The sequence below is a fragment of the Squalius cephalus genome (assembly GCF_949319135.1).
Source record: "Squalius cephalus genome assembly, chromosome: 7".
In the NCBI taxonomy this organism is placed as follows: Eukaryota; Metazoa; Chordata; class Actinopteri; order Cypriniformes; family Leuciscidae; genus Squalius; species Squalius cephalus.
In genome coordinates, this window is record NC_137128.1 from 17,422,017 (window position 1) to 17,445,492 (window position 23,476).

General features: G+C 39.0%; 1 protein-coding gene across 2 annotated transcripts in view; it reads right to left on the reverse strand.

Moving 5' to 3' along the window:
• The window catches only part of egfra (epidermal growth factor receptor a (erythroblastic leukemia viral (v-erb-b) oncogene homolog, avian)), a 66,748-nt gene extending 43,532 nt beyond the window's left edge, over nucleotides 1-23,216 (reverse strand). For both annotated transcript variants that reach the window (XM_079876017.1, XM_079876016.1), the window contains exon 1: nucleotides 22,917-23,216. In XM_079876017.1, coding sequence (XP_079732143.1) covers nucleotides 22,917-22,995 — 79 coding nt within the window. In that variant the 5' untranslated portion in view covers nucleotides 22,996-23,216. The remainder of the gene's footprint in view (nucleotides 1-22,916) is intronic.
• Between the last annotated feature and the right edge of the window lie 260 nt (nucleotides 23,217-23,476).

Consider the following 23,476-nt stretch of genomic DNA (forward strand, 5'->3'; position numbering starts at 1 on the left):
GAGGGGACGGAGCTCTGATTTAAAGAGTGAGAGTGCTTTGGAGAGAACAGGGATGAGCTTCCTGTGTGCTGCTCCCAACCGTTACTCATCATTTACTCATTGTAGCATTCTGCATTTCACATTATGGCACACGTGGTTTTGTTCATGCAGATTAAGAATGACTCTCTTCAAGAGAATGACGCAGAAGATGGACTACTCGCGCTAATCGTAAAGATTCCCGAGGTACACATCATGTTTCGCAATAGCAAAAAGGGTCTTAGTGTATTTCTGGCAAGCCTCTGAAACTGTGACCAATCAGTTTTTTCGCTCCGAAATCCAAAGAGGTTTGGATGACACATTAAGGAGTCATGTTTAAAATGCAGATTATGTGCCAAAAACTGTGATCGACAGGAGTTAATCTAAGGAAATTATTCTGAGGAAATGAGTAAGACTCAAAGTTGAAATGCCATATATTTCACATATTGCAGTTTCAGTGTTGAATCTCATCTGGAGTTCACCAATGTCTTTGCAATAGTCATCTTTTCCATTGAAAACAAGGCACTGGCCAAAGCAGAGCTCTCAAAACAATGGCACTATTTGTTTAAAACTACAATCACATCCTCAAGTCAGTTGTTTTAAGCCCACCCCCTCACTCGAAACTCGAAAGGGTCGAGCGGCCTGCCCTGTATCACTCAACTGGGCATAGAATTTGGCTCGAAATAAACTTTTTTCAAGATAAATTCTACTTTGAAATGGCCAGACTTCCACTGGTCCAATGAAACATGAGATGATGTGTTGGGAGATGCAGCCAATACTGTGACAGCCTGAGACTGAAGAGCATTCACATTGCCAAAAGCTTTGTGGTTTGAAGAACGTTCTGTGATCAAATCTAAGATCACGCACCAATGTCTGATGACGAATATGACTAAAAGATATAAATTTGTGAGTTTGTTAAAGGAATGTTCTGGGTTCAATACAAGATATTCAGCATCTGTAGAATGTAGAATCTGTAGAACATTTATAAAAACAACTGCATGTGAAAAATGCGTATATTTTTGTACATGAATGTGTCAGGAATTGTACATATAAGCTTTTAAACTAGAACAAAAATTTTCTTAGGACAAGTATTTATTATATTTATGACTAAGTGTCCAATAACCAATAATAACTGATTTGTATAGTTTTTTTTTTTTTTTTTTACTTACCGGTACTAATTCATGCCTGTACAGTAGAGGGCACAGCACAAAAAAAAACTGTTCAGTTGTTCTGCCATTCTGAATTGCAGAAGAATAGGGAAGGGGGGAATGAATGAAACACAAATAGGGTGTTTATTTAAAGTGATTTATGCTTATTGGTATGGATTATTTGAATGATCGAGAGTCAGCAGTAAAGACAATGGTTAATAAAGTGAGATTAAATACATAAAGTGTATTTGTGTAATTTAACATATTTAATTATTGCAGGTTTGCGTAATATTCTGTTTGCAATTCATTCCTTTCATTCATTTTGAGGAATACTGAATCTGTTTTTGTGCAAGTGAGATGAGTAAATGCCTCACATTAAGTCTAGAACTACAATAAAATGCTGATTTTTAAATATTTATATATGTCAAACCTTTTTGTAGCACATCTCACTTTTGGTTTAATTTGGCTTAATTGTTACTCGCAATGCCAGTGTTGGGTGCTATTATTTAGAGACCCTCCAAATGGAATTTCACCAATAACAGATGAGGTAAAAACATATATTTAAATTAAAAAAAAAAATCTATATATAAAAGTCTATATATATTATTTTAATTTTTATTTATTTTTTTATTTTTATTGAAAGGAGTAAAGCAACATACAGTAAAACCATGAAAGTTACATTCTTTAAGTCTATATATTAAGTCTTAAACCAATTATCGGTCAATTTTTAAACCCTTCAGAATGACTTGCCCCATGAACTTTCATTGGAAGCACATAAATGCACACATGATTCTCTTGTTTGTTTTTGCAAACTGAGGGATGAGTTCACTTTCTGCTATAATCAATAGCATTCCACAGATGTGTCATTCAATTCAGAGCATTCCTCTTCTGGTTCCTTTAAAAAGTCTCCAAAATATCATTTAGACTAGAAAGAGAAAACAAAATGTTTATTATTAGTTACAAAATGTTTTTATTATTTATATAAATATAATTAATCTCTAATTGAATGTCTAAGTCTGTAGTCACGACTAGAATTGAGTTGAATAATTTTCCTTGTTTATTTATATGGATGGTTTTCAGCAGCATAAGTGAAGAATGCTCACGTGCTGTAACTGGATTACATCAGTCAGAACAGATGTTCGCCCGGCTGCAGATGTGCTGATGCTTCCTGGGAAGAATGCTGCATGTTGCACCAGCATGGACCATGTAACTTGGCTGGATGATATGTTTTCAGATGTGCTTGAGGTTAGCAAATAGTCAGGTGTGAAACAGCACCTTGCGGGTTTTAAATCAAAGAACATTACCATTTGTTTTATGCTTCGCATTTTTCAGCTGTTGGACACTGACAAAACTTTGCATAACAAGAAATTGCACTCATGACTAAACATAATTTGCACCTTGAAAATTATTCAAGCCTTTCTTCTGAACAAAGGATCTTTTATGGAAGTTGTAACTGTTAAGTTTGTATACAAAATGCAGGGGGAAATTAAAGGGAAAAGGGGAAAGTTCACGAGGGTCTTAACCTTGCATAAATGTCATAAACAACTAAAAAAATATTCATTGTACATTATGGGTCAATGCAGTGGTGTCCAAAAGTCTGAGACCACATTTTGTGATTTAAAATTTAGAAGTTGTAGAATTTCCGAAATGTTTAAATCAACAAAAGTTATGACAAAAAAAATCAAGCTAAAATATTTAAAATAGCAATTATCTATATCTGATCTATGGCAGAACTATAGATAATATGTCAATTAAATAAATATGTGATATTGAGCTTGTGTTTCATTCTCAAACCATGCAGGATAACAAATGTGTGGATTCATGCAGCATGTGAATAGAATAGAATAGAATAGAATAGAATAGAATAGAATAGAATAGAATAGAATAGAATAGAACACTTAGTCCACTTCAGACATTCTACTAACTATAAGTAACTTTGCAACTACATGTTAACTAACTCTCATTAGAGTATTAGTAGACTGTCTGCTTAATATCTGCTAACTCTTTATTTTGATGGTTCCCAAACAGACATTCTACTGACTATAAGTAACTTGGCAACTACATGTCAACTTATATTACTAACTCTAACCCTAAACTAACAACCTACTACAGTCTACTAATACTCCAAAGAGAGTTAGTTGACATGTAGTTGCAACGTTACTTATAGTTAGTATATAATGTCTAAAGTGGACTATCGAAATAAAGTGGAACTGAATAGAATAGAATAGAATAGAATAGAATAGAATAGAATAGAATAGAATAGAATAGAATAGAATAGAATAGAATAGAATAGAATAGAATAGAATAGAATAGAACAATGGGTAATAACAAATATTACATTAAAAAAAAATGCAAAATAGAAGCATTATCTCTATGGTGTCAGACCTAAATGCATTTTGGTAAACTGGCTTTAAAATCCTGATGCAGCTCAGCATTCGGCTGGCATTGTAAGAGTGGAAAACAGTGGAATACGCTCATCGGCTGCCTCAAATTCCTCTCATAGCTTTGGCTAGCCACTACGAAAACAGCCTCTCGCATTCATGCCCCCGTGACCCTTTAACCATTATGAATCCTCTAATCGGAAGAGTTATGAGCACACGGTTAGATTAGATTAGATTAGGCAGTGGATAAATATGGTTGTAAAACCAAAACAAGTTTTTTAAATTAAAAAATTCAGGGATTCCTTTTCAGAATCAGTCTGATTATAGAAATTAAATACAGAAAATAATGTCCCTTGACCAGTCAGGGAGTTAATCTGCGCCTGGACCCATTCCAAGCTTATCTCTATAGGGAGATGTTATCAGTGTCCCGAAGAGACTCTACACCTATCACTAGAAATGACACAGATGAATTGCTTTGCTCTGACGCATGAAACATCCTTCTGAGCTGTTTTAATGTCTGCAACTATCTCTTTTGAAAGCAGTTAGACAAATGCGGTAGACGTTAAATGTTGATGTTCAATCCACTATTGTTTTATTTAGAATTGTTCTATAGTCAACGCAGTAACTGTAATTAAATTACAGAAAAATTAAGAGTAATCCATTACTTTTTCCAAGGAAAAGTAATTAAATTACAGTTACACTACAATTACTTAGTAATAAAACAAACCCAACACTGACAGTAGAGGACAATTTCAGAAAAAAAATCGTTGGTATATCGTTGTTAGCTTAGCAACATGCTAACAATAAAAATGATTGCAATCAATTTTGAGTCATATCTTCTGTACGCTTCACATGAGGAGAGTTTGTGTGCCATTGGTACCTTTAAAGATGTCTCCAAATCAGCCAGTTACGGGTCTCTATTTCAGTTAAGATACTGCCTTAGAAGGCAGCTGCCTATGTAGGGAACAGACAGCAAGACAGTTTGAAACAGAGCTCAAGTGTGAGCGATACTGTTCTTATTTGCTGCTCATGGGTTTCCTGCATTCTTTCACAGCATACTTGAAACATGACTTAGGAGGAAACGTAGTAAAATTCCTCACCAACAGCATGTCACCTGACGGTTTTGTACAATATACAGCATACAGTACAATATAGTGTTCTTATGCCCTCGTCTCAACTCTCAGCAACAGAAATACCTCTTTCTTTTTTGTGAAATTTCACAAAATGTGACTTCCATTACTATTGCTTTAGTTTGGACGTCAACTGTCAAGAAAAAGTCTGTTAACAGGTCCTGTCTTGTTTAGCTTGGCTAACACACCTGAAGTCTAAATACTATAAAGGCTAGTTTATTGTCAGAAAGGAAATACACAAGGAGGCCTGGACATTCGCACATAAATACAGGGTCCATTTTACTTCTGAAAGGCGAACCGGATCTTTTTCTTGGCAGCTTGCCACTATTCAATTGTTAACCTGCATTTTTCTGAACACACAAGTCTTTGATTCACTGTGAGCCACCTTACTTTTCTAAAGCCAAAGCATAAAATACTAAGTAATAGCAGCCAAAAACACTTCCACAGCAAAAGTGGAAAAAATTCTGGGAAAATGTTTTTTTTTAACTAAAGACTGAAAGGTTGAAAGTTTATAGGAAGCTTGGTGATGCTGTAGTTTGTTTATAGCCCGTCTAGCTTTTTTCTTCAGCCAATTAAAAATTCATCAAAGTTTATCATAAACTTTGATGATCACAGAGCTTATTTTCTGCAATTATCTAAAAGCCAATGGAAAAATACTATTGGGTTTTTGTCGTGGGAACCAGGGTGATAGAAAAATATCAAGTCAATCACAATAAGTTATCGGAAGAAGATCATTTTATGACCACAGATGTGTCCGTTATCAACATACACTGCCAGTGTAAAATGAAATTAAATCAGTTAATTCAACTAATGATGAAGAATTGCACAAACTCAAATCTTTTCATTACTAGAGCTTCTGAGCAGGACCTGTGCTATCATAATCACTCTGTGCGTCTCTGTAAAAGACAGAAAATCCACAGGATGATTCAACTTCCTGCTGGAGGAGATCTCATCAACACGGCATTAGGTGACTTATTCTGACTCTCAGCATGACTCTTATTGCTTAACGCTAAGGTTTGTTCATTTTGTGGATTACTTAGTTTCAAAGGGGTTAGTAAGATAGGATAATAATCTTCCTTTTTACCGCAGTCTTTGCTGTAAAAGGGAATAATATTGTAAGCGAAGTCATGTGTATACAAAGCATTATGCTGCCAACAATGGCGGTAAATCCTGTTTCAAAGTCGGTGCTAAATCATCGAATAAAGGATCTTTTGTGTTACATGCACATGTCCCCATGGAAACGTCAATGTACTCAGACTTGTTCCTGGCCTCAGTCGTGAGGGCAAATGTTTCTCTTTCTGTTTCCACTATCTGTCACTTCCTATTTGTCTCATATTCTGAATTTGCAGACGCCATAATTATGTGTTGAGGTTACAGGGCAAGTCTTGGTATTAGTGCTAATTTAATTTAGTACATTTTGTGTTTGTCTTGGTACTGTCAAATGTATTTTTTAGTTTTAATCAGCTTTACTCGATCATTCATTCTTTTTTTAGTCGAGTTATTCTAGTTTTAGTCATTCAAAATAGAATTAAAAAAGCATAATGGTTAAACTGATGATCACAATTAATTTAGCTCAAAATCTTGATTATTGAGCATGATGGTTGTCAAATTATTGCACTATTACCTATAAGCGCAAAACCATATTCTCTCCATTATGAAAACTGGTAAAACTCAAAAGTTTATCTCCAAAGCTAAAAACTTTCCAAATTCCTAATAGTAATACCAAACATTCATGTTTTTATATTAAAAGATATAAAAGAGGTTGGCATTTATTCCACAATCACAATCGCAAACAATATGATCGATATCTATGCTTGGATTTATTACAGTTTATCACTGAGAAGTAGAGCTGTACAATTAACCATTCAAATAAAATCACGATCTCAATTCAAACACCCATGCAATATTATTCGTAAATGACAGCGATTCGGCTATTAAACCTTTTCCAAGTACAATTGCAGCGAAAATTCATATATGTGTGTGCGCTGCAGTTGAGCCAGAGAGCAGTTGTCATGTATAGGTATTGAAAAAGCTTCACAAACAGTCTTTTCAATCACACAGAATCATCATTTCTCTGTTACAAAATATGCATATTATCTACAGTACAGATCAAAGTAGAGGAAATCACCTTTTGAAAGTAATCTCAAAGCGCTTCAAATAACGATTGCATCAATTACATCGTTACACCAGTAGGTGGCGACAAGTGACTATTAGAACATGTATTTGTCATTGAATCATTTGTTAAAGAGAATCGTTCAAAAATGCTGAATAAGTGTTTACGAGTGAGTCATTGAATCATTCATTCAAACCGATTTTTAAAAAAATAATTAATTTAGATTAAATATATTGAATAGACTGCAGCAATTAACATTTTGTCAGAGCCTTTAGTAAATGACATGTTATTTTGTTTAGTTATCTGCCCAAATTCATGAGAGAATTGTGATCTCTGTTTGAAACAAAAACAAAAAGAGTCGTGCAGCTCTTCTGGGAATGTTTGATGGCCGATTTAGTCGCAGCAAACAGCACAAATGACTTGTGAACGACCACAGACTGGCTGTGTATAACACTTTATTTTGAGCAGAATATCTGAATGAATAGAGATTGCTAAACTCCAACACATCAATAAACACATGGCAGAAAAGGCTTTGATTAGGGGATTTAAACTCTTGATATCTGGCAACCCCAGTCTATAATATTTGATCTGCTCTTCTTTGTTGAAGAAAATATAGAAAGATTTTGGTAAAGTATTTCTTTTTTTTCTGCAACAATATTGCATGTTGATAAAGTTAGTCAAGTGATGTCGTTGTAGTCTCATCGTTTTGTTTTAGTCATGGAAAAAAAAGGTAATCAACGAACATTTTTCATCATATTTTTTCATTAATGAAATTAACACTAAGGAAATGTGTTGTTTTGCCACTAAAAAGACTTTTAACACAAAAGTTTCACATTTTTCAGCCCTGAAGTGGTACTTCACAAGAATCTCATCTCATGTAATGGTTCTATGATTACATTTGCAGGCACTAATGTTTCCCCAAACACTATGGCATGCATTGCCTCATTCATTAAGAGGAGTTGCTGTTCTGCTTGGAGGATATTGGTCAAATTAACCGAAGAATTATCTAAAGGATAGTGGGACGTCTGGGATTAGATCCACTTTGCAAATCAACACTTGCTGCGAGACCTTGCAGGCGAGACATGCAGTCTCGCTTTTGGGACTACCATAACGCACCTCTAGACCAAACAAACACAGTCTGACTAAATCAACTAAATCAAGAGATACGGTTTGCAGAAACCAAGGCTAAATCATCAGGCTATCATAACATGAGTCAAAAACGTCTAAGAGTAGAGCAGGATGGATATGAAGCAAGACAACAGATCCCAGTAAACTCCAAATGAGCCATACACTTGCTTTTATTGCAATCACACCTGAATTTCTTCAGTTTCAAAAGCATTCATGTGAAAACATGCCTGTGGAGGTTTCCATGTCAGTTTTGTCAGAGCATCTAATATCCCTAATGCACATTTGAAGAGGTTTAGCCAAAAATGCCTTCGGCAAAGAGAGTAAATAACACAGCGATCGCAGATATGAATATGTCAACATGAGGATGTTCTGCACAGTGATGAATTGGTTCCGTTGCACTGAACAGTAGAAGACTTCTGTGAATTAAAAGAGAGTAGGAAAGAATGAAAGAGAGGAAAAAGTTGAGCTGTTCTCACAAGTCTCAGCGGCAGAGAGCCTAGGGCTGGGAAAACCACATCCAGCAGGGCCTGCATCCGAGATGCATATCACTGAAGTAGAAGTTTACTGAGATAGGATGCATTTGACTCAAGAAGATTTTCTAATTCTTGATGTTTGCCAAGATAAATGACACTTAATTATGATTGAGATGCAAAATCCATTATTAGCATAGACATTTTTACCATTGTTAGTTGGAAATGCATCGATTATAAAACCGGAATTGTCCATGTTAAATACAAGTCAACATTATAAATACAAACACTGTCACGCTGAGGCAAGGATGAAGCAGAGAGAGAATCCATATGCAAGCATACATTTAATAAAACAAACAGGTAATCCAGGCAGAACACAGAACTCAGGACAAGAACAGGTAACAGCTACATAAAACAACGACCGACACCCAACAACTGAAGCACAGAGGTTTAAATACACAGGCAAACAAGCTAAACAAGATAACAAGGGGGTGTGGTTAATCAGAAACACCTGGGAGACTAAAAAACAAGAAAAACTACAAAGGACTACAAAACATGACACAGAACAGGAAATAACTAAAGTCCACACAAGACGAGGGAAACACAAGACAGGAAACATTACATAGCCCCCCACTTAAGGAGTGGATTCCAGACACTCCTCAGAAAAGAAAAGTCCAGGAGGGTGGTGGGTCGGAGGCGGATCCGGGGGCGGGATGGAGGGCCAGGCCCATGGAACGGAAGAGGGCCTGGAGACTGTGACAGGACGAGAGGCCAGGGTGGAGCAGGCTGTGCAGGCAACCTTCAGGCGGCCACAGCGGAGACGACCCTTCGGGCGGCCACGGCGGAGACGACCCTTCGGGCGGCCAGGGCGGAGACGACCCTTCGGGCGGCCAGGGCGGAGACGACCCTTCGGGCGGCCAGGGCGGAGACGACCCTTCGGGCGGCCACGGCGGAAACGACCCTTCGGGCGGCCACGGCGGAGACGATGGACCCTCGGACATCCAGGGCGGAACCGGAGACCACCCCTCTGGCGGTCCTGGCGGGTCGGGCTGGTCCGGAGGTGTATTGCCCCCCCCCAAAATTTTCTTGGGGAGGCTCCCCGGTAAAGAGTCCTGGACCAGCGATGAAGAGGGTCTTGAGCTGGGCAGGACCAGCGGCGAAGAGGGCTTTGAGCTGGGCAGGACCAGAAGCAAAGATGGCTTTGAGCTGGGCAGAACCAGCGGTAAAGAAGGCTTTGAGCTGGGCAGCGATGAGAGCTCTGTGCTGGGCAGCGATGAAGGCTCTGAGCTGGATGGGACCAGCGGCGAAGGAGACTCTGAGCTGGGCGGGACCAGCGGTGAAGGAGACTCTGAGCTGGATGGGACCAGCGGTGAAGGAGACTCTGAGCTGGACGGGACCAGCGGTGAAGGAGACTCTGAGCTGGGCGGGACCAGCGGTGAAGGAGACTCTGAGCTGGGCGGGACCAGCGGTGAAGGAGACTCTGAGCTGGGCGGGACCAGCGGTGAAGGAGACTCTAAACTGGGCGGGACCAGCGGTGAAGGAGACTCTGAGCTGGACGGGACCAGCGGTGAAGGAGACTCTGAGCTGGGCGGGACCAGCGGTGAAGGAGACTCTGAGCTGGGCGGGACCAGCGGTGAAGGAGACTCTGAGCTGGCGTGAATTGCAGGCTCGGCTGGACTGGCTTGAAGCTCTGGATCAGCAGAAGTGACGTGAACAGTCACTGGATCAGCAGAAGTGACGTGAACAGTCTCTGGATCAGCAGAAGCGACGTGAACAGTCTCTGGATCAGCAGAAGTGACGTGAACAGTCTCTGGATCAGCAGAAGCGACGTGAACAGTCTCTGGATCAGCAGAAGTGACGTGAACAGTCACTGGATCAGCAGAAGTGACGTGAACAGTCTCTGGATCAGCAGAAGCGACGTGAACAGTCTCTGGATCAGCAGAAGTGACGTGAACAGTCTCTGGATCAGCAGAAGCGACGTGAACAGTCTCTGTGGCGGCCATCTTGTCCGAAAACACAGGCCCGGCAGACGTGATGGATCGCTGGGGTGACTCAGGCAGTGCGAGCAGCTCGGGCGGGGCCGGCAGAGCAGGACGCCTTGGCGGCGCGGGCAGAGCAAGACGCCTGGGCGGTGCGGGCAGAGCAAGACGCCTGGGCGGCGCGGGCAGAGCAAGACGCCTGGGCGGCGCGGGCAGAGCAAGACGCCTGGGCGGCACGTCAGGGACGGCAGTTACCTCCGGGATGGTCTCCGTGTTAGGAGCCACCGGACTCGGGATCACCGGACTCGGGACCACCGGACTTGGGACCACCGGAACTGGGACCACCGGAACTGGGACCACCGGAACTGTCATGGAGGAAGTCTTCCTTCTCCTCCTCCGTTTCGGGGCCACCGGAACAGGCTCTGAACTGGATGGAACCAGCGGTGAAGAGGGTTCTGAACTGGACAGGACCAGCGATGAAGAGGGCTTTGAGCTGGGCGGAACCAGCAGTGAAGGTTCGGCAGAACTGGACGGGACGTGAAGATCAGGTGTTGACCTTGCGTGCCACGGGAGGAAGCTCTCTAGACATCTGGAGAGTGCCTCTCTCCAATCCAGATCGGGGAGCTCCCTCGGGTCAACCTCCCTAGCCCCTCGCCGGTAACACACCTTAATTGCCTCGTCACCCAGAGAGCAAGAGGCAGCGAGAGGAACAAATCCCCAGGTGTACTGGAACAGATCGAGGCTATCCAGGGCCAAGGCCGCGATCTGTCCAGCAAACTCCCGGGTCAGGCTGTGAAAATCAGGCATGACGCGAAGAGACTCAGGCTTTGCAGGCATGACGCGAAGAGACTCAGGCTTTGCAGGCATGACGTGAAGAGACTCAGGCTTTGCAGGCATGACGTGAAGAGACTCAGGCTTTGCAGGCATGACGCGAAGAGACTCAGGCTTTGCAGGCATGACGCGAAGAGACTCAGGCTTTGCAGGCATGACGTGAAGAGACTCAGGCTTTGCAGGCATGACGTGAAGAGACTCAGGCTTTGCAGGCATGACGTGAAGAGACTCAGGCTTTGCAGGCATGACGCGAAGAGACTCAGGCTTTGCAGGCATGACGTGAAGAGACTCAGGCTTTGCAGGCATGACGCGAAGAGACTCAGGCTTTGCAGGCATGACGCGAAGAGACTCAGGCTTTGCAGGCATGACGTGAAGAGACTCAGGCTTTGCAGGCATGACGCGAAGAGACTCAGGCTTTGCAGGCATGACGTGAAGAGACTCAGGCTTTGCAGGCATGACGTGAAGAGACTCAGGCTTTGCTGCTGGATTCATCGTTTGGTCGGTCGTTCTGTCACGCTGAGGCAAGGATGAAGCAGAGAGAGAATCCATATGCAAGCATACATTTAATAAAACAAACAGGTAATCCAGGCAGAACACAGAACTCAGGACAAGAACAGGTAACAGCTACATAAAACAACGACCGACACCCAACAACTGAAGCACAGAGGTTTAAATACACAGGCAAACAAGCTAAACAAGATAACAAGGGGGTGTGGTTAATCAGAAACACCTGGGAGACTAATAAACAAGAAAAACTACAAAGGACTACAAAACATGACACAGAACAGGAAATAACTAAAGTCCACACAAGACGAGGGAAACACAAGACAGGAAACATTACAAACACATTCGTGGAATACTATCGATTACCGCAGAAAATTATTTTGACCAATTTTGAAACAATTTTAACATTGTAACTCCCACTATTAGTGCACATTTGTTTTTTGTTTGTTTTTACAAAGTGAATCTAAATCATTTTCTATAGTAATTAAAATGTCTGCAAATGTTATCAGTAAAGCTTAAAATGTTTGGTAACTCTTTATTGGAAAACGTTAATAAATTATGCATAGTTACAAGTAGCTTAACACTAAACCAAACCCTAAACCTATAGTAAAGTCTGAATATTACATTGCAATGAAAACATAAATATATCATTTTAAAGAAGAAGAAAAAAAGTACTTTAAGGGTGTGTTCACACAGAGACTCATCTTTTCAGAGGTCACGATGCGCTGAAATCCCACCAGGGTTCGTTTTAATCGAACCAAACCTGCCAATTGTAAACACACCCTAAAAGACCTAAAAATAGACTTAAACTCTCAAACACAGTTTGTATCGCAGTGGGATCCTGAGTTCAACTTTATGTCCTGACCCCATTGCCTCTCTCTTCCTCCACTTTCCTGTCAGTTTTCCACTGTCCTATAAAATAAAGGCAAAATGCCAATAAATAAAATAAAGCAAAGTTTTTGTGTCCGAAGGTGTTTGTATTCTGCCTCGGTGGCCATTCACCTGAGAGCAACAATACACTAAACAAAGCAGGTAAACAAAGAGATCCATTACAATTAACTTCGTACACGTCTACTATATTTTCACACCATGTCCTATACTGTGTTCTCACAATAGAAGTGTGTAGAGGGAGTGTCACTGATAGCTATATCACCTATCCCAGGGCATCTGCGGCCTGTTTGGATCAAGTGTTATTTTGAAACCTGATCATCCATGAAGACACAGGAGGTTATTGAGAGCTGAATGTTTCACTTTGGCTGAGGGAGATTTCCTTACAAGCTCTGCCTCAAATGAAATTTTTTATGAACATAAGTTATAAATTATGGTTTGAAAGACCGGTCAGATGTGGTCAAGTTTGGGAAGAGGTGAATCAAAATGGTTGCCTTTGCTTAAAAAAAAAAAAAAGAAGCAAAAACATCTTTCTTGACATCTTTGTTTAGTCAGCAATTCACTGACTATACAGACAGTACAGCTGACATGCTGAGATTTCAATTGGCTAAAAGACTGTTCCAGACTTCAAAATGGGCCACTGTCAACCACGAATATGTTACAGGCTCAATAAACAGCATTTTTTTTTTCCTGCGCTTTCTTGCATTAGTGTGCATTTCAGCGTATGTGTGTCAGGAGCTGCTGGCCTGAAACTGTCATCCTGTTTCTCAATGTTTTCCTTTACCGTTTTCTCTTTTTTTTCCCCCTTTAAGGTTTGCTAAATATACACCTCATGGAATAATAAATGGAAACGGCACTTTTCATTTCAAAGGGTCTGAGAACAAGCACCTGAACGTCTAAGAATAATTCTAAAAACAACAACTGTTCTGCATCCTCCCAGATTGTCCGTCTAATACACATACACGAGACACTAGATATCAGAAGCGAGGGGTTCATAAGCAGTGTTATATTGCTATAGGACAACTGGCACTGTTTGATCAAATAGTCAAATATTTGAGTAAATGTTTGACGCTTTACACAGTACAGGCTCTGTTTGCTGTGTTATTGCTTCTGTCAAAATCCTGGACAATGTGTTCCCTCCAATATCACACCTCAGTGATTTCCAATAGTGAATGAAATATAACCGCCAATGAATGGCAGTGTGCAAACCACACAGTCAATGCCGTGATGCTGTAATTTAAATAACAGTGGCATGAATACACCTATTATAAGCACTGTTGAGTGATTATGAGTGATAATTGTTTATGAGTGATATATTTATTTATTTATTTTGGATATAAGGACATTTGTCCATATTGATCAAAATGGAATATCGAAATTGATATCAAAATGATCAAAAATAATTCCCAAAAATTTTGGCCATTAATTGTATCACTCATAATTTTTTATCATTTTCGATATTTCATTTTGATCAATATGGACAAATGTCCTTATATCCAAAATAAATAAATAAATATATATAATAAAATATATAAATAATAAAATGCTATAAAATAAATAAACTCTTTATAATGGTGTTTTTGAAATTGAAAACCTTAAGTAGCCTAATATTTGTTTTCTTAATTTTAGTTAAAATACTATTAATATTTCAAAAATTCGTCTCTTAAAAAAAGTTGTCTCTTAAAATATCAGACAAGTTTACCTTTTTAGGATAGTTAAATGTTGTGGGTTTTTTTTTTTTTCATTAATTAAGAAACAATTAATCGTTTGTTTGTAATAAATAAATCCTATACAGGTGAAACTCGAAAAATTTGAATATCGTACAAAAGTTATTTCCGTAATTCAAATTAAAAGGTGAAACTAATATATTTAGTATATATAACTATATATATATGCATGATTATACTTTTAAGAGGGCCGACATTTCTGTATTTAAAATCCTTTATTTTTAATTGATTTCAGGTAATATTCGAATTTTCTGAGATTTTGAATTTGGGGTTTTCATAAGCTGTAAGCCATAATCACTTTAATTTTTTTTAATAATTTTTTGAGTTTCACCTGTGTGTGTGTGTGTGTGTGTGTACACACACACATATACCATTTCTAAGAACTTGGCAATTAGTTTTAAACTAGATTCTGTTCCCTTTCCCTACCTTGGAATAAATAAAAGGAATTACATAGTGGTCTTTTCTATTGGTCAATTAAACGTGATGAGGAATGATGTGGGATTTGCAGAAACGGCAGCTTCTCACGTGAAGCCACACCCTACTGAGATGTCAAGAACGACAAGGAACGTTTATTTTTTTCCAGCCTGGATTCCAAGGTCTCTTTCCACCACAGTGGCTCACTCAATAATGGAAATACTATAAACTCCATGACGTGCAGGTTCAATGTTTCCAAACATAGACTTCCCGTGAGCTGGCAAACGTCACAGAATTAGCTTGAGAATTAGCATGTGTGATAACATGCAGAGACGATAAGAGTCCATGTATGTGTGGTAAGAAAGAAAGAAAGAAAGAAAGAAAGAAAGAAAGAAAGAAAGAAAGAAAGAAAGAAAGAAAGAAAGAAAGAAAGAAAGAAAGAAAGAAAGAAAGAAAGAAAGAAAGAAAGAAAGAAAGACTGTCACAGGTAATCACAGCGTTTATCTCTAAATAGATTCTGGCCATTTCAAGCTCAGTCGCTGTCATCGCAATCATCGCACAATCAAACTGTCAGAGCCGCCACACGACTGTGAACGACAAAGGAACTCAAAAACATGACACTTCTGTCACACAGCTCTTTCCTTTATAGCGGCCGTATGGAGAAACATTCAAAAACTGCTTGAAGAAAACTCTCATTGTTCTCTGCCAAAGAGAGAGAGTCACTCCAGCAAAATGAGGCACTGACTTCTTCGCCAGTTTTAGGAAACTGCTCAACAGTTTATCAAAGCAGGAGGTCTGCTTTTTTCCCGACAAACTCGTTTGACTTTCTCCGCAGCTCTTGAAACTCCAACCGCTTCAGCAGATGTGATTCTCGGAAAGGCCAATCACCGGGGAGAGGCATCAAGACCCAGAAACAACCAGCCTTCACATGCCGAAGGCCCCTTAGTAACGGGCAGTTTTTTACAATCGCCCTCCCGGGAACTCAATATGGAGCCGTGAGTGGGCTCTGGTAACTCTTGAAAGAGCGTTCAGGACGGATGATGAAAACTTAGCAGAGGTGGAGGGGGAAGTATGCAGATATTAAAGACAGGAAATTGACGCTGGGCATTAGGTTCTGCTGAGAGAAATCACAGCCGGCCGTCTGCAAAACCAATCACTGGGTCATGCAAAGCGTGTGCAAACAGTGTGGGAGCTCGGTGACAGATGAGGACAATCGGACAGCAAATCAGGATGGTGAAGAGATTGTGAGGTTTCAAGGCATTTTGCAACTCATTTTATAGTCTAAACAATAATGCGGAAATAGAATAAACATTATTGAGACAAAAAGTCATGGTGTCAGGCTCATGGAGTGAGTGGCCTATCAGTAGGTGGAGACTTGCAAAAATAAGCATTTGTAGGCAGCAAGCAAAGCTCTTGCAACTGAATCGAGAAATCAGATTGTCGCTGAGAAAAAAAAAACTGTAATTTCCTTTTGACACTATATTTATGTAGAGATGTATAATCATTTAAAAAGTAAAAATTATCCCATGGAATCTGTTTTTTTTGGTGATTTAAAAACCTTAAAGGGATAGTTCCCCCAAAACTGAAAATTGTCATCATTTACTCACTCTCATGTCGTTCCAAACTTGACTTTCGTCAATCTTCAGAACACAAATTAAGATATTTTTTAATGAAATCTGAGAGAATCCTGTCCCTCCATTGACTTGCTATCACTCTGACACTTCAAAAAGTTCATAAAGAGATCATCAAACTAATCCATATGAAAAAGTGCTGTTGTCTAGCCGTCTGAGATTGTTAGACAACGGGACTAATTGTTGCTGAGTGCTCATGATGATGAAAACTGTAAAATGAAAAGTTTAAACGTTTTCTCTTGTTCTTTTCTCAAAATTCTGGAAAGCATTTTGAGAATTCGCCAAAACTCCAGTTAACTCAACCTTTGGTGTCCCTAGCGCCACCAACCTGTTGAACTACAGAAAGGCTGCAGGCTCAAAGCATTCCTTTGCAATGATTTTTTATTTGCTGAGAAATTGTTAGAGTCAGAGCTGTTAAAGTCGCATGAGACCAGCAGTGCCAAACACTGTTCCCATGATGTCAATTAACGGGACCAAGATGTTCCAGCATGACAACGCGATGAAATGATGCCTGACGGGCGGTTTAACGCAACGGTCCTCCATCTTGGAACGTCCTGAGGCGGGGGAGGAGGGTAATGGGAAAGAAGAGCAGTATCACATCTCAAATTCATCTCACAATTAGGGGAAAATACAGGGTTGATGTATTTCCCAAGATCACTGGCTAAACAATTCATGATCCCAACGGAGAACACTGATGGTCTCCAGCCATTAGTGGAAGAACTGAAAATGATGGCTTTTCAAGAAGGATATGTGACTGCGATAGAGGACAATCGGATTATCATGCATTTTTTATCGGCTACATGACAAATCAAAAAGACCATTTATCATAATAAGCTGAATTGGCAGACCTGAGGAACATGGAGTTATGTGCAATCTGTGTTTTGAACATTAGGCGAGTCTATAATTATGCAAATGGTCTTTTTCTTTGTTAAATTTTATAAGATCTCAGCACTGGCATGGATTTCAGGGTGTTTTCCAGAGAAATCTGAATGGTTTGATGCCTGGGGCTGAGGAAAAACTGCCACAAGAGTGCTAAACAAATCCAGGTTTGACCTTCATCGTTAACAGTTCAAGGAGAAAAATCAGAATTTTCAGTAAATGAGATGAACAAATGGAGAGTTAAACCTAGATAAACGTAAAAAAAGTGATGAAAGAATTTACTCTACCTCGTCATTCAAAACAGACTTCCTTCAGGTTTTTCGTGATGACAAAATGAATCTTTGCCCCGCCAAAGTCTTATTTGGGCCTTCTCCACACTAACACGTTTTGGTTTGAAAACACATCTTTATCTCTCCGTTTTGAACTTTCATCTACGTTGTTTTTGTCCACGAAGACGGAGCTCTCCCACGTGGATGCATTTACAAACGACGTTTCCGCGTTGCAGTGTTGACTGTGAAAACGGAGGTATTTGAAAACGATGACGTATATCGTATATACGGTTATACCGGCATTGTAGTGCCTGCTATATACTTTCATAGTGTTGCTAAAGAGAAATGCCCATTGTACAGTCTTCATATTGCATTCCTGCAAAGATGACTGAATATTTACTCACAATTGCTGCCCTTCTGGCAAAACATGATGACAATTGTGTTTTAGACCATGTGATTTTAGGTGCAACCGTGGACGTAACAGTGAGGGGTGGGATATTTTGCTAAAGTGATTGTGCCAGAAGAATAATGGGTAACACTTTACAATAAGTTTCATTTGTTAACATTAGTTAATGTATAAACATGAACTAACCATGAGCAATAGATTTGATACTGTATTTGTTAATCTTTTTTAATGTTAGTTAATGTCTAGCCCAGATATATACGTAGAGGCTACATTTGTAGAAGTAGGCCTATACTAAATGTCTGGTCTGAATAGAACACTTGAATATGAGTATAACTATATGATTTTAAACGATGCAATAGACAAAAGGCATAAATGTATCAATACAAGAATAATGTTTGAAAGGATTAATCATAGAAATAACCTTAAAGAATAATCATACGCATATTTTTTTTTCTTATACACCATGTTTAACAAGATTTCATTTTTAATATGAATGAGTATGAATGAATAATTTCTACTTGTTTAGTTGCATTTGTATGGTTCTTTGTTCATCCTCAAACAATTGTTTTATTTTTAATATTAAGAGGTTTTCACAAGAGCTAACTGTAAACTGCAAATATTAAACTTTGCTGAAATTAAATGTCTTTAACTGGAAGTGTTCTGTTAACTCTGCTAAACTAATCACTAAAGCCAAAACGAAATATATAAAAACTAAATAGAAATGTGTTCACGAAATAAAAACTAAACTAAAACTAACAAAACCATTAATGAAACTAACTAAAACTAAACTGAAATTTATAGGAAATTTGAAAATGATGTCAAAATAATTTCTTATTATTATTTAGCTCTTATTTTCTGATATTTTATGGCACTTTTGCATCTTGTTTGAATTTCGAAAACTCCTCATTCATTATGAGTGAATGGAAAGAACGACCTCCTGTTGACGTCTACAAAAGAAAGAAAGTCATACAGGTTTGGAATGGCGTGAGGATGAGTAGATGATGGTAGACGTTTCATCTTTGAGTGAACTATCCCTTTAATGGACACTCTTGACGATCATGCTCTTATTCACTGATACTCTGGAAAGTTCCTGAGCACGCCTTACACAACATGCCAGCGACTTCATAAGGAAGGGTACAGCACACGAGGACTGTTTTGTTTAGCTGTTTTGAAATATTTAGGAGATCTGTCTTTTGGCTCACAAACACAAGCAAGTTGCAAATGATTGCAATTGGACCGTCTACATATAATCCGACACATTAAAAGTGTCAATCAAAAGATGCATTGCATGTTTTTGTGATTATATAAAACATTTATCCTGCAGACTTTTTAAATTCTGAATGTTTTTACAAGGAACTGAAAAAAGGACAGATCACACGAAAAAGAAATGAAAATGAAGTCACTTTTATATAGCGTTTTATTCAAAGCACCTTCATATTTTTTTCACATTTTCAAAGCTTCACAGCTTCATATTAATAAACAGGAAAATGTTTTTCAAGTTGTTCAAGATAAAGCAGCGGAAGACAATTGTGTCATTGTTCTGCTTAATATAGTTCAGTGTCGTTTCAATACAGTTCAATAACTGTCAATGTTGCAAAGTTCATCAATTATGAAATTAGTTCAATTCAGCAATAATAGTGTCATTATTCAGCTCAACTCTGTTCAGAGTTGATTCAAATCGATTCAATAACAGTGCTGTGTTAAGTTCAGACTTCAGGAATCAGATTTTTTCTCAAATCAGATCTTTTCAGGCAGACTGTCCGCACTATAATTTGCAAGTGATCAAATAAGATTTACGTGTCCAGATATAACCAATCTATCTGCATGGGTTGCTTTGGTAATGGCGTAGACATACACACATGTGGCGAGGCTTTCAAAAAGAAGACAGGAAAAATGGAAATGCATCATCTCGCTCCTCAAATCCTGTTGAGTCGTGGTGCAAAACTAAGTCTAAGACTGAAGTATACTCTGATGTAGCCACGGACGAGATCTTTGGACATACTGTTTGAATACCGTGTATGAATACTTTCGGCATTTCCTCACCAGTTTTGACGATATCATTGTGTGTATGTTAAGAGTGATGCAAAAACTATTTAAAATCAGATTTGAGCAGCCAGAGCATTCAGACTCAGACGCATCTGTAAAAATTGCATTGGAATCACATTTCAAACCACCTGAACAAACTAAAAATTGTTTTCATGCGTTTTTTTGTTGTTGTTTTTTTGCTGTCCGGACCTTCAAAAACCCATCTGGATCTGGATTTTTGCTGGCAGTCTGAACATAGCCTAAGCAATTTTGAAGAATGTTTCAACTGTTTTTGTCCGAACAATGAAAATCATTGGGGTCCAATGTTGTTTTGGACCCCATTGACTTTCACTGTATGGAATAAAACACATGTTTCACAATATCTTGCTTTGTGTTCCACAGAAGAAAGAAAATCATGCAGGTTTGGAACAACATAAGGGTGAATATGGTTTTCTGCAGCAGTTCTGCAGAATTAAAATGCTTTAAGAAACTATATTATGGTGCAAAGAGGGTCAAATACTAATGTAACTTGTACTGTTAAACAGAGAAGGATCACAAGAGATTTTATCTTAACTTCGTGAGAAGAGCAGCATTTTACTAAAAAGTATAATAAGACTGACTTTTCCAGACATACTGTACAGTATAAACATGCAGACAAACCTCATTCCTACACCTTTACTACTAAAAAGCCCCAGACCCAGCAAACACAACTAAAGCTCATCTCACACGTATTTGTATGCTTTAACTCTGAGTCATCTCTGAGCCGTCCGGATGAGAGTTTCAAGTGTCTGATGAAGACCTGTGAGAGCAACTCTCTCAGATGGACTAGATTAAATCTCAGTGCCTGTAGACAAAACCAATTAAAACATACAATGAGGGCAAGTTATTAGGGACTTTCTCATTTTGGAATAAATTGGGTCTAACGAAACTGGAATAAAACCCAAGAAACTTGAGTTTAAAGAATATGAGCTTATCCACTTTGATGTGACCAGCTTAGCTTTATAGCCCATCCCTTTTTCAGAAGAAATTAGGAGTTTTGTCTGTACTATTGGGGATGTATGCTTCAAAGCTAATTTTATTTAGGTGGCAAAGTACAATAAAAAAAAAAAAAAATCCAGCAATTGTACCCACATATGGCTGCACTGCATTGAGGTGACCACCTGAGAGACATTGTTCTAGGTCACAATGAGGCTGGACGGTATCCAGAGGTCAATGCCAAACTAAATGAAAGAGAAACTTGAAAGTCTATGTTGCATGTGGCTGGACTGATGACCAAATGTGGGACATTTTACTGAAAAATATAGCTCAACACGGTGCACCTTGGGATCAGGGCCAGTAAACGCATTTTTATCTGGTTTTCAGATGGATAGTCTATGAAGACTAAACAGCTGTTTCGCTCTTAAATATAACAGATAGCTGCAGCATTTCTCTGACCTTGAGTGAGGCACAACAGGGAGCCCGAAGACATTATGGGACGTCACGACTGTCCTCATTGACACTATAATACCTGTCCTCTAAACCATATGGGGTCTGGAAAACTGGCAATCAGTGCATTTCACAATGATAATGAGTGACCATGTAAACTTGTTCAATAGACTCCCACTATATAAATTGCAAATTAAGTAGAAATCAAAAGGTACCCAATTCAAACAAATCAAAATCTGCATGAAAAGGTAACGTCACTGATGACTGTCAAAACAGAACTTGTATTAAAGGAAAGAGATTCCTCTCTTGGCACCGTGACTGTAAACCTGAATGAGTCCTAATGAGGAAGCAGACTGTAATAAAGTGATTTGAGTCCCATCTGTCAGTATTGGCAGAGCCATGTGTTTACACACAGGACACCCCTGAGACCGTCTAAATAATATGCAGAGTGACATATAAACACACTTTAAACAAATCTAATAAATGTGACAAACTCTAACACTAACATCATAGATTAAATAAATGGCTTTAGTTAATTGGACTCACATCAAAGAAAATGTGGTGGACCAGCACATTAGCACACATTTTAGATAACCTAATGAAGCTTCATGTAATATGAAGTCAAATATAATGTTTAATATGACTGAACTTACCTGACTATATTTTGTTAAACCGACAAAAGTCATTTTCAGGGTTGGATCAGGTAGAAATCCTTCAGGTAACAACTACTGGCATTCAGTTTAAAAAAGAAAAAGTCAACACACTAAAATTAAAAACTAAATTCAAAATTCATAACCTGCTGCTGTTCACTGGAGTTTTTCAACCACTTTGAATTTAATTAAAAAAAAATCTAATTGAAACTTAAAAGATGGAAAAGAAATGATGTAGTAAATGCTGAGATCAACATTAACTAATATTAATAAATTAGTCAACTAATGTAGTTAACCAATGTTAACAAACGAAACCTTATTGTAAAGCGTCACCATATGTCATAACCGTCACCTTGTGTATGTTACGTTTTTTTATAAAAGTAATATTTTGACTTGAATAAAACCTGTCAATTTGCCACATGAAGCACATTTTAGATTATTATTAGATGTTTTAGGCTATAGTGAAGAAGTAGTTCAAGGCAATATCCTCTTCTCTTCGCCTCAACTATATAAATCACGCCAGTTCACTAATGAACGCAAAGAAATCACAACCTTATTAAAAGTATGGGGTGGGGTTATAGAGCCTTAAAATTTGGGCTGATCCCTGTGTGAACTATAGACTCAACCTCAGGTTGCTCCAGAAGGAGTATTATTATCTGTAAGTGTCACGTTCAATAAAAACGTAATTTAAAAGACTAATCGAGTCCAAGAGTAAGTTCTCTGTGGGACAGTGAACACAACTTCCACTGTTCCCACGCTGACTGACTGACGGAGTTTCCTCTAAGCGCACGCACATCTCTGAAGGTATGTGCGACGATCCCATCTAGATCTACCGGAGAGCATTCAAAGATGAAGGTTTAATCTTACACAACAAGCCGTTTCATAATACTGAGTGTCTCCTACCTTTCTTTTCCGGCGTCGCACAGAGGCTCCCTGAGAGCAGAAAGGTAAAAATCAATCCGAGCTCAGTTGGTCCTGCCATTTCTTATGTTTCAAACCTCTCAGACTTCACTCCATAGTTTGAAGAGCTCTTCTTTCAGGGGGTTCTAAATGTCCAGAGATCTTGCCTTCTCGTCTTCTCGAGAAAACTCGCTCGACTTGGCTGTAAACTTTGACAGCTCCTCCTCCGCGCTCGCGAGCCTCGGCAGTGATATGAGTCGCGCGCTGCTGGACAGAGCCGCGCTCGCGCCCGGTGACGTCAGCAGCGGGAAGGATCGTGCGCGTGCAGTTCAGACGGTGTGCTTCAGGTAGAGAGGCTACAGTTGGCTACTTATTGATCTGGGAGTTTGTGACATCAGCATTCATATTCCGAATAAAAAATCTTTAACCCGTTGTTAATTAACCAGGAGGTCACGAATGAACATGGGAACACAATCTGTTTATGTAGCCTACCTGTGTGTGTTGTATCACTAAATGCCAAGTGCTGTTGAGCTCACTGCACTGAATTACTTATAAAAGTGCTG